The sequence below is a fragment of the Lepus europaeus genome, chromosome 2, assembly GCF_033115175.1.
Source record: "Lepus europaeus isolate LE1 chromosome 2, mLepTim1.pri, whole genome shotgun sequence".
Taxonomy (NCBI): Eukaryota; Metazoa; Chordata; class Mammalia; order Lagomorpha; family Leporidae; genus Lepus; species Lepus europaeus.
Window position 1 is genome coordinate 76124600 of NC_084828.1, and position 12456 is coordinate 76137055.

Below are 12456 nucleotides of genomic sequence, written 5' to 3' on the forward strand. Positions count from 1 at the left end.
TTGTTTCCTGCTGTCTTATTCTTACTCTTAGAAGTGCTATCTTGGAAATTAAATGGGCTAGCAGTAGGCAGAGACAGAATGCGTGTGCATGGGCACGTGTGTGTGCGCGCGTGTTGTGTGTATGGCTGAGAGGGATAGACATTTGCCAAAGAGGATTGGAGAAAGAAAACAATTGCCTCAAGGCAGCCAGAAGGAAGCAGGCAAGAAGATGGAGGAGGATTGAGGCGAAGACATCAGGTAAAGAAGAGCGAGGGACTTTCAGGGGTACCCAGGTGCCCGTTGATTGAGGAGGCCCTGATCACCTGGGGGCAGCCACTGGCCGGCACAGCTTCTGGGGAAGTTGGGGCTCTCCGCACTTTCTTGGCTGGCTGCCTGCACAATCTTCCATAGCCGCCCACGGCACACTCAGCTTTTTCCTTGCACTGTGGAGGTCAAGATCGTCGTGCTTCTTCTTGGTCCGACTGGCCTTCGTGGTTCTAAGCCAGCTCAGCTGTCTTCTCGAGGTGGCTTCTGAGCACCTCCTACTGCTGGGGCAGGCAGCCCCTCTGTGCTTTCTCTCAGGACCTGAGTTGCCAGGTCACACGCCTTATGCCTCTACTTCTTGGGGTGACATGGGGAGGAGCTATTTGATTTCATTATTTTCTCCAGACTCTGAGCTAACCAAGGGCACTTATGGCTGTGTCTTATTCGTTCTCGAATCCCCAGAGCACCTGCAAGCCATTGGAGAAACCAAAAGCCTTGGTTGCTGACAAGGAAATCAAGTAGGCTGTGGTCTCATTTCCATGCCTTGCCACGATGGTAGCTGAGTGAAATGACTCTAGCCCTAAAACAATGAGCTAGCCAGAGAAGAGAGCAGGAGGTGGCCCTGCCTGGCACCTTGTGGGTCCTCTGAGAACACAGCTATGTTTGCCCAGGAGGCCAGGGCTCTAATGCGGTGGCAGAGCCCTGTGGTGCTGAGCTAGGGATAGAGGTAGCTGAGATGAAGTGGCCAAGACTGGGCCTGCAGTGTCAGCTTCTCAAAGGCCAGAGTGGCCAGCCCCACTGAAGGCACTGCTGTCTGCTGCAGGGCCGCCAGAGCCTACCCTCAGGTCAGCTCCCAGCAGTGTGCAGGAGACAGCCCACGTCACACTACACACCCCTGTGGCTCCTCTCTCATCTCCGCATTTGCTTACAAAGTGGTTGTGGTTTCAAGCCGGCTCTGTCCCTGTGAGAGCACCCCAGTCCCTTCTTGGTCCAGGCCACACAATCAAAACTGTTTTAGCCAAAGAAGGCTTCACTGAAACAAAAACACGTGTAGGATACAATCTACAGAACTCGCCTTAGGCGGGTAGGGGTAGATCAGGAGCGAGGCAATGCATGGCAACCCTGGGCAGCCGGAGAGTGGGGAAGGAGCTGTGTGCACACATGCCCTGCGATGTACTTTCCATCTGGAAATGTGGGAATTACCAGGCCTTTGATAACCTTTCTTTAACCCTTGTATGGCACTCAGTCCCCAACGTGGAAAACCGTGGTTCTTTTCAGACTTGGACAAGCCAGTGTGTGGTTCTGTAGCCCTCTTTTCTATTTCTTTATAAACTCCTGCCAACCTTGCAGGTGATGGAAATGAAGTGAAAACCAGTGGAAATTGCAATTTTTAAGATTCAAACTTCAAAGAATAGATACAAGTCATATATGGAAATATATGCAAATGGAAAAATCCACATTGTTCTTAAAGCATGACTTCATTTATGTAAATATATTATTTCTTTATAGATGTATTATGTACACACGTGAAATCCTTTTCTATCAACATATGGAACTGTCTTATTACTTGCAATCGCTGTTTAAACACTATAGACTGAATCTGAAAAGATTTGTATCTCATACATTTTTGGCATTTGGGAGAAAAAAAGCCTTTCAAAGAGGTTATAGCTATTTATTAGTAGGTGAGCCCAACGGTCTCTCCAACTCTTTCTAGTAGCAAAAACCCTTTCTCTCTGCCAACATTTTCTAATAGCAAATGTTTTGGATATTGTCATTTTCATAGGCTAAGTAGATATATTTTCTATTAACAAAGTTAATTAATTAACAAAATTACATTATTACCTTAATTCTTATTTTTTATTATGATTAAAGTTGAGCAGCTTTTTATGTATCTATTGGTCATTTTCATTTGCTTTCAAATAATCACCTGTTTATGTCTCTTGCCTCTTTCTTTATTGGGTTGTCTGCTTTTTTTCCCCCCTTGGTTTGTAGGAGCTCTGTGAAAATTAGTCACTTGGCAAGCGAGGCAGCAGCACTTTTCCTCTGTACCACTCCTTGCCTCTCCCCTCATCCCCACTTCCTGTTTCCCAGTTATCCAGCCATTCTCACATGATTCTGCTTGAAAGTCCTCAGTGAGTCCATGAAAACCAGCTCTTCACTCCATTCATCTGAAAGTGGGCCTGGGCAATGCTTTATTTCACCAGAGAGTAGGCTCTTGCTCTGCAGGGGGGGTATATGGGTTGAGATGGGAGATCCTGCTTTTCAGTTTCCTCAGCAATCACCTTGAGCCTCTGAAGACCCACAGAGTTCACTGCCAGTGCCCCACCTGGACTCAGAAAACCTCAGTTCACATGTGTTTCTGGCTTGCACAGCCTCACCCAGGCCCTCAGTAGCCACAGCTCAGCTCTTCGACCACAATCAAGCACCCTGGAGCCAACATGCACTCTGGGATCCTCCCAAACGTGTCAAGCCCTTGTCTTCCCCCAGGCTGTCCTCCGCAATCCTAGTATCTCGACTTCCCTCACTGCTCTCAGCTCATGGGAATCCCCTGCGGAGCAGATTCTCCCAACATCACCATCTTGGTTCCCCACTCTTTATCTTTTCCCTGGGTCTGCACTGATGCAATCTCTTGCATGTTGGTTTGGGCTTTTGCAGCTGGAGTGTGATCTCATGGACGGCAGGGAATGCATCCTTCTTCTTACACTGCTTCCACAGCCAGACACTTGGTGAGGGCTCCAGAGTCTTGATGAACCACATCCCCATTGAAAGTATCTTGATAACAGTTGGCGCCGTGGCTCATTAGGCTAATCTTCTGCCTGCGGTGCCAGCACCCGGGTTCTTGTCCCAGTTGGGGCTCTGGTTCTGTCCCGGTTGCTCCTTTTCCAGTCCAGCTCTCTGCTGTGGCCCAGGAAGGCAGAGGAGGATGGCCCAGGTGCTTGGGCCCTGCACCCGCATGGGAGACCAAGAGGAAGCACCTGGCTCCTGGCTTCGTATTGGCATAGCGCGCCAGCTGTAGCAGCCATTTGGGGGGTGAACCAACAGAAGGAAGACCTTTTCTCTAACTCTGCCTGTCAAAAAAAAAAAAAAAAAAAAAAACTATCTCGATAATGAGCATCAAAGGAAAATGTTGTCCACAGATCAAACCAAGTATACTTACCCCTTGGCTGCAGAGGGATCAGTGGCTTTCTAAAGGGCCTTGGCTGGAACATTGTAAAGCACGTTGGTGATCTGCATTGCATCCTTAGCCAGCATCAAAGGAGTTGGAGATGGAAGTGTGCAGAGGAAGGCACAGGAAATGCAGATGGGAGGAGCTTCTTCCCTGTGCCTGTCCCAAGAAGCTGTTTGCAAAAGCGAGGATGAAAGAGGCACACTGCCACCACCAGTCCCTGCTGTCTGCCGCTCAACTCCCATCCTCGTCACCTGCCAAGGCTGTAACAGTTCCCTGCACTTCCCAGCTTCCCTTCGCCTGGGCTTAGCACTCCTGTGTCTTCCCAGGAGGAAAAATGAAAGGAACAGCACACTACAGTATAATCCAGCAACAGCCTTAGGGCCCAGAGGGAAACCTGAGAGTGCTGTTTACCCAGAAATGAGAAAGAGGCAGGTGCTCTCTCCAGCTGAAAATTGACTTTGGGAAACCTGTAGTCCTGAAAACCCACTGCAGATGCCTGAAGAGGACATTTCTGCCTTCAGAGTCTAACACCTTGGCTTTGTACCTTGGAGTACAAAGAAAGAAACCAGGGAGAAACCAGCCCAGAATCAGGGAGGCCCATCTGTCCAGTTCTTCTTTCCCAGGGACTTAGGGTATCACTGCTTGGAATACTTTCTTTCTACATTTTTTTCTGACAAAAGAGTATCCTAGGAGGAGTTCTGAAGTTTTTCCTCCCTTCAACCACTTCCCTTTTCTCTGAAGAGCTGGGTGTTCTGTTTGATTTTTGTTCCAGTTTAATTGACGTAGTCTGCAAGCCCCATGCTGTTAAACTTGCAAAATAGAATTCTTTTCTCCTTGGCCAAATTCTAGGTATTTTCCACTACGAAAACAATACAAAGGAATATATTAGCATATGCAATTTATGACTGTTTATGTACACAGGTTTTCCTGGAAAGCATCACAAGAAAATATGCATAGAATTCACCTTTGGGCAGAGGGACTATGAGGAGGAAAGTTTAAAAGTTTAAGATCTCTAATTTTACCACTCAGGGACCTGCAGGGATGACCTAGGTAGTGAGATTACTACCTCTGGCAGCCCTCTCTTCTGTGTACAGTTCTGAGTGTCTAAAAACGGTGAATAGACTCATTACAGAAAGCTTAGAAAAGACACAAAAATAAATGGAAAGAAAAATACTACCATGCCTACCATGCAGATACAAATACATTTTAACATGTTGAGAGATTTGCTCTCCCCTCTCTCTTTTTCATTTTTGCTCCTTCTGGTAAATTAAAAAATATTACAAAATATTTCAAGAATATAAGAAGTTCACTAAATAATGACATGCTTTCTTGTACTAACCTTCCCACCATCCAGGTTTAATACATGTTGACATTTGTTGCTTCATATTCTCCTTTTAAAATATTATAGGTTGTGCAATTGTTAACTAACTCACAGTTTATTTGTCCATTTCTTGTCACTAAAGTCCAGCTAGACTGTTTCTAGAAGTTTTTCTATTACACAAAGACCACCCTGTGAAAATTGAATATCGATTTCTGAAAATGGAATCACCAGCTCCCAAGGCAGTGCTCTCAGCTTGACCAGGTACAGCCAAATTGCTCTCCAAGAGACCAGTACGATTCATATCCCTGCCAGAAAGGCATGGGGCCATTCTTCCCTCTTATTAATATTTAGTGTGATCAGATGACTTAATTATAGTCAATCTGATGGAAATGAAATACTACCTGTCTGTCATTTTAATGTCCCCTTCAGCACTCATAAATAAAGTTAATTTTTAAAAAAATTTATGATTTCCTTTTCTACAAAATTTATTTAGGTGGCTTGTCCATTCTTTTACTAATTTTTGTCTATTCTGTTCGTCTTTTTCTTTGGTTATAACAGATCCTTATATATTCTTAATAAAATCCTTTGTTTAGTAGACACGTAGCAAAAAAAAAAAGATATTTTAGCCTGTGAATCGTTTCTAATCTATTTTTTGCTGGTATTTTTAAAGATTTATTTCATTTACTTAAAAGGCAAAGTGATAGATAGCGAGAGGGAGAGACAGGGAGAGATCTTCATCTGCTGGTTCACCCTCTGAAGGACCACAACAGCCAGGGCCGGGCCAGGCTGAAGTCAGGAGCTGGGTACTCCATCCTGGTCTCCCACGTGAGTGGCAGGGGCCCAAGTGCTTGGGCTGTGTTCTGCTGCCTTTCCAGGCCCATTGCTGGAGAGCTGGATTGGAAACAGAGCAGCAAGACTGAAACCAGCATTCCAATAGGGGAAGACAGCTTCCTAGGCAGAAGCTTAAGCCCCTGGGCCATGATGCTGGCCCCTGCCCAGTTCAATTTTGGATGCTAGTAGTGTTATTTGAGTTTCCCATTTCTCCTTGAGTTGATTTCAGTAAATTATATTTTTCCAGAAAATTATCCATTTGTTTCAAGCTCTGCAAGGTATTTGGGAATTTTTAAGAGTAGCTTTTTTTTTTTTTTTTTTTTTTTTGACAGGCAGAGTGGATAGTGAGAGAGACAGAGAGACAGGTCTTCCTTTTGCCGTTGGTTCACCCTCCAATGGCCGCCGCGGCTGCCGCGCCGCGGCCAGCGCACCGTGCTGATCCGAAGGCAAGAGCCAGGTGCTTATCCTGGTCTCCCATGGGGTGCAGGACCCAAGCACTTGGGCCATCCTCCACTGCACTCCCAGGCCACAGCAGAGAGCTGGCCTGGAAGAGGAGCAACCGGGACAGAATCTGGCGCCCTGACTGGGACTAGAACCCGTTGTGCCGGCACCCCAGGCGGAGGATTAGCCTGTTGAGCCACGGCGCCAGCCAAGAGTAGCTTTTAATCTTTGACATTCTACAGTTATCCTATTATCTACGTGGTATAAGTTTATTTTTTATCTTGCTCATTTTCCCAAGAGTAATTTCTGATTGAAGAATGCATACCATTTTTTAGATATGGAACATTCTTAGCAATTTTCTTTTCAAAATACTGCTTTTTCTTCCATTTTGTTTTTTAGAGAACAATCACTAAATAAATGTTGGAACCTTTCCATATCATCCAAACATTTAAAATGTACTTTATTTTAAAAGTGTCTTTTATAGCTGTGCTAGATATTTTAGTATTGACTTCTTTCCATAACTATCTTTTTCATTCCTAGTTTTCTAATTAGCTTTTTACTATATGATTTATCATTATAATTTTATTTATTCGGAAGACATACAGTTCACTCCACAAATGCCCACTCAATCTGAGTCTCCCACATGGGTGACATGGATCCAAGTATTTGAGCCATCTTCTGCTGCCTCCCAAAAGGCACATCAGCAGGAAGCTGGAGTCAGAAGCCGAGCTGGGACTTGCACTCCCAAGCACTCTGATATGGGATGCCAGTGTCCCACTAGTAGTATCTTCACCTCTCCACCAAACGCCTGCTCCTACCACTTTATTTTATTTTTTATATTTATTTTAAGATTTATTTATTTATTTGAAAGTCAGAGTCACACAGAAAGAGAAGGAAAGGTAGAGAGAGAGAGAAAGATCTTTCATCCACTTGTTCACTCCCCAGTGGGCCACAACGGCCAGAGTTGAGCCAATTCAAAGCCAGGAGCCAGGAGCCAGGAGCTTCCTCCGGGTCTCCCACATGGGTCCAGGGGCCCAAGGACTTGGACCATCTTCTACTGCCTTCCAAGGCCTCAGTAGAGAGCTGGATCAGAAGTGGAGCAGCTGGGACTTGAACTGGTGCCCTATGGGATGCCGACACTGCAGGTGGCGGCTTTACCCGCTACTCCACAGCGCCAGCCCTGCCTACCATTTTATCATTTGTGTCTGTAATTATATCATAGCTTCTTATGCTCTTTATTTTTAACCTGGTACTACTTATTCTTAGCATACATATTCTTAAAATTTGTATCAGTGGATTTTTTTAAAGTTTATTTCACCTGGAATAATTTAATAATCCACTTATCAGTTTTATAGACTATCTTTGTAAACACTTGATTTCTTCATATATTGAAATATTTTGTTTGTAGATTTATTCTCAAGTCAACTTTTCATTAAAGTACAATATATACAAAAAGTTTACAAATTATTACTACACAAATGAATAAAATTTCAAAGTGAATTTGTACATGTAGCCATCATCCAGATCAAGAAATGAAACATTATTAACAGCACTGTAGTGTAGTAGGTTAAGCCTCCACCTGTGGCCTGGCACCCCATATGGGCACTAGTTTGAGTCCCAGCTGCTCCACTTCCAATCCAGCTTCCTGCTAATGCAGCTAGGAAGCAGTGGCTCCTGGCTTCAGATCGCCCAGATCCGGCCATTGCAGCCATTTTAGGAGTGAACCAACAGATGGAATATCTCTCTCTCTGTCTCTCTCTCTCTCTCTCTCTCTCTCTCTCTCTCCCTTCCTCTCTGTAACTCTGCTTCTCAAATAAACAGTTAAATTTTTAAAAAATTACTGGGACCCTAAAGCCTATCCCTTCTATCCCCTGTTAGTCACTACCACCTTGATGATTTTAACTTCTAACATGAGTGTGGCCCTCCATATCCACAGGCTCCCCATCCATGGATTCAATCAGCTGTGAACTGCAAATACTAAAATGCACCTCTTCTGACCATGTCTGGACTTTTTTTCTTGTGTTCTAAACAATATAGTCAGAAGAACAATAATTTGCAGAGTATTTACATTGCATTACATATTATAAGTAATCTAGAGATTATTTAAGATATACAGGAAGGGGGCCAATGCCTAGATTGATCCTCCGCCTGCGGCGCCGGCATCCCATATGGGCGCCAGTTCTAGACCCAGTTGCTCCTCTTCCAGTCCAGCTCTCTTCTGTGGCCCGGGAGGGCAGTGGAGGATGGCCCAAGTGCTTGGGCGCCTGCATCCACGTGGGAGAGCAGGAGGAAGCACCTGGCTCCTGGCTTCAGATCAGTGTAGCTCTGGCCGTTGTGGCCATTTGGGGAGTGAACCAACGGAGGGAAGACCTTTCCCTCTGTCTCTGTCTCTCTCTCACTGTCTGTAACTCTACCTCTCAAATAAATAAATAAAATCTTTTAAAAAAAGATATACAGGATGATGTATGTAGCTTATATATAAATATATCATTTTATAGGAGGGATTATAAGGATCTGTGAATTTTATCTGTGGGGGTTCCTGAAATAAATCGCTATGGATATCAAGAGACAACTACACTAGATTAGTTTCATTTTAATTTTGGATTGAAGTTGGGCTTTGCCTCCTCCCCTTCTCCACAGGCTTACAACTCCCCCCACTCCTCCCCGCCTGTACAGCTTCAGGCTGACTGGAGAAGAGTCTTCAACTATTGCTAACTCTCCTGATTTTTCAAACATTATAACTTTTATCACATTTTATTGTCTTGTTTCCCTGGGTAGGACGAGGGCCTTCAGTACAATGTTTAATAGTAGTGGTGATAGCAGACACAGATGATTCTAATGTGTTACCCATAAGGCTGAGCCTTTCTATGGGCATTTGGTAGACTTTCTTATGTTAAGGAACGCTAGGTGCTGGCATCTGTTTTGATGGGCTAATGGTTTTCCTTCTTTAGTGTGTCCAAATGTGAGTGATACTACTGCATGTTCTAATGTTGAAACATTCTTTCTAGTCCTTGGATTAAACCCTGCTTGTCCGTGATATATTTTTTGTTATTATTATTCTTGATGAATTTAAATTTGCTGCTATTTTATCTAAGAATTTTTTGTGTTTTTAAGTGAAGTTGGCCTTTAGCTCTCCTTACACCTGTCATTGTCTAGTTTTTGAAGTTTTGGTTATTCTCATCTAAGAGTTCTCTGAAACAACGTATAGGAGATCAGGATTGCAGCATTAGCAGAACTCTGGAAAGTTGTCTACCAGTTAGAGCCTTCACTGGATTGATGTAAAACTACTGTCTCAGTTCTTTTATGCTGTAGTTTTACATCTGAGTTTCTGTTATTTATTTCTTGACTAAGTTTTAGCAAGTTACATTTTTTCAAAAAAAGTATTCAAATTCTAGAAAAATATCTGTCTTTTTTGGTGAGTATAAACATTTTCTTTTATGGTTTTAAAAAACTGCTGTTGTCTACATGAATGTCCCATTTTTATTCTAAATATTGTTTACTTGTGACTTCCTTCTTTTTTCTTGCTCTGTCTTATCAAAAGTACATCTAGTTTAACTTTTCAAAGAATAGCTTTGGGGTTCATTGTGTGCCAGGCACTATTCTAGACAGTTGAGTGAATAAAATAGATAAAAATACTTGCTCCATTGGCTGTGTATTCTTATGTAGGGAGATAATAAATAAAAATCGGTACGATAAGTTAATACATTCTATAGTAGACTAATAGATGATGTTTGCTAGACAAGAGTTGAGGGTAAGGAACCTGGAGAGAATGGGGCTGGGGAGCAGAAGCAGGCTACAACTTTGAAAGGTGGCTCAAGCAGAGAAGATGGCACTAGGTAAGCAATGACTTGAATGGGGGAGGCAACTAACCATGCAGATATTGAGACCAGTGTGAGCCTAGCACCAGGGCAACTGCTCCGTTTGGTTACCCAGGGCTCTTTTTAGATATCTGTGTTAGTTTGCTGGGGTTACCATAACAAAGTGCCACAGGCTGGGTGGTTGAAACCACAGAAACTTATTATCTCACAGTGCTTGAGGCTGGGAATGGGGAGGTGCTGTGTCAATGAGGTCAGTTCCTCCTGATGGCTATTGAGGGAGGGATCTGCTCCAAGCCTTCCTCCCTGGCTTGCTGGTGGCTGTCTTCTTCCTGCGTTTCTTCACATCCGCTTACCCCTGTTCTTGTCCAAATTTCCTCTTTTTATGAGGACATCAGTCATATTGCAGTAGCGTCCATCCTAGGAATCTCATTGTAACTTAATTACCTTTGTAAAGTCCCTATATCCACATATGCTTAAAATCGGAAAGATTAGGGGTTAGGATTTCAGTGGATCCTTTTTTTTTTTTTTTTTTGAGGAGACTCAATTCAGCCCATAACAATGGTCTTTTCACCATAGCCTTCACCTTGTCTAGCTGGGAAATATTCAGATTCTTTTCTGGGATCTTTATTTTTAGGCAAGGCAGATACTCACATATTTTAGTTATGGAACTGACTCAGTCTTTAGCAAGTAAGTGAATGACTATTGCACTAGCTGGTTTATAATAAACGCCATGCCTGGAAGTCTGTTTTCCTGTTCCCTCTAAGAACAGCTTGTAAGGACACATGCCCTCATGTGGCTGCTTCTTGTCTTGTTTTCCTGCAGGGGATGCACCTCCTACCCAGCAGCCAAAGTGCACTGACTTCCAGAACGCCAACCTCCTCCGAGGCACCAACCTTAAAGTCCAGTTTCTTCTCTTTGTCCCTGCGGATCCCAGCTGTGGGCAGCTGGTAGAAGAGAGCAGTGACATCCAAAACTCTGGGTTCAATGCCACTCTGGGAACCAAACTGATTATTCATGGATTCAGGTGGGAGCTAATCAACCTGTAGGATCTACTCAGCTAAGAACTGTAGAGCCTTAGGAAGTCAGCAGGGAGCAAGAGGGATGGATTTCCTGTCTCCGGTTTCACCTCTCCGGTCCTGCCGAATTGGATTGTCTCATATCAAAAGGCACACAGGATGTTGTTCATTCTTTTGTTTTTTTAAGATGTATTTATTTATTTGAAAGGAAGAGAAAGAGAGAGAGAGGGAGACAGAGAGAGAGAGAGATCTTTCATCTGCCGGTTCATGCCCCAAATGGCCATAAGAGCCAAGGCTGAGCCAGGCTGAAGCCAGGAGCCAGGAGCTCCCTTCAAGCCTCTCACAGTGGTGGCAGGAACTGAGGTGCTGGGTCATCATCTGCTGCTTCCCAGATGCTTCAGCAGGGAGCCGGACCAGAAGCAGAGCAGCTGGGTCTCAAGCTGCCACTCGGATTCGGGGTGCAGATGTCCCAAGCTGGGGCTTCACCCACTGGGCCGCAACGCCCACCACGGATGTTCATTCTTGTCAGTCATTCCCATAACTTCTCTATTCAGTTTTGTCTACACACCCAGAAGCAGTGCATATGGGCGACCTTGAACCCTAGCTTTCCACATCGAAATTAGAGGGAAGTTGTAGGGGTGGGCTCCGTGGTCAGTTTTCCACCTGGAACGTGGGTTGGATGACACACTTTTTCTCAGACAGTGAGGTCATAGGCTCTGTGCAATCTCTTGGGGCCAAGAAAACAGTGTTTCTCAGGGTTTTATTTCCTCTTCTTCCCTCTTTGCTGGTTTCATGACCCAAGAAACTTCCATGTTAGGGCCTGACTTTCATCATACCCAGAGGTCAGCGTTTTTTAGGAGTGAGCCACTTCTCTTTGTAATCTCTCTTATCCAACAACCCAAGCTGTAGGGTAACATACTGTCACTGAGTCTCAGGGCAGTCCTCAGCGTTCCTTCAAACAGGGTTTCAAAAAAGCCAGGAGCAGAACAAAGCTTCTGGGAGGGCAGAGGGGAGAGTGTGATGGAACAGCCGTGCCACAGGGCAACTGGATCTGGAGGCAAGCCCCGAAGACGAAGATGCAGGTGCAAAGGCACCAGGTGGATGAGCACCACTTCCTGCTCTCCCGCCTCTCTGCCCCTCCGGGCCCTGCATTCCAGGGACCCCACGTTACAGCTCCTCAGGCATCGCTCTTCTTCCACACTCTCGTGGCAGAGATTCCCCGCTAGCAAATCTTGCACACAGCCACCATCCGAAGCCCAGTGTGTGCCTGCAACCCTGGGGTAGCTAATAGAGCTGGCAAGCTCATCAGACTGATCGCTCTGTCTGCTCCTAAATCCCCCACACCACATTCCATGGCACAGGCCCCGTCTGCGTGCCTCTGTCCACAGGCATGCTCGGATTGCTCCTACGCTGGGAGCCATTGATAAAACTTCTTTCCTGGTCCCAGTGTGTTGTGAAAGCTTTGTGAAACATTTTCTATTGTCCTCCCCTCCCCCTCTCTTTTTTTCCCTAGAAAAGTCTCATTGTACTGTAAGGTCCGGGGGTTAGGGGATGTATCTTATTTGTCTTTGTTTCGTGGAAGGCATCTGGCCTATAGGTGCTTAATGAAATGAATGG

At 44.8% G+C, this 12456-nt stretch overlaps 1 protein-coding gene across 3 annotated transcripts in view; it reads left to right on the forward strand.

The window, feature by feature from the left end:
• Positions 1–12456, forward strand: part of PLA1A (phospholipase A1 member A) — a 31924-nt gene that overhangs the window by 3460 nt on the left and 16008 nt on the right. For 2 of the 3 annotated variants that reach the window (XM_062208623.1, XM_062208615.1), the window contains exon 2: positions 10646–10847. The exons of the other annotated variant lie outside the window; for it this stretch is intronic. In XM_062208623.1, the coding sequence (XP_062064607.1) occupies positions 10646–10847 (202 nt within the window). The remainder of the gene's footprint in view (positions 1–10645; positions 10848–12456) is intronic. 3 annotated transcript variants of the gene reach the window in all.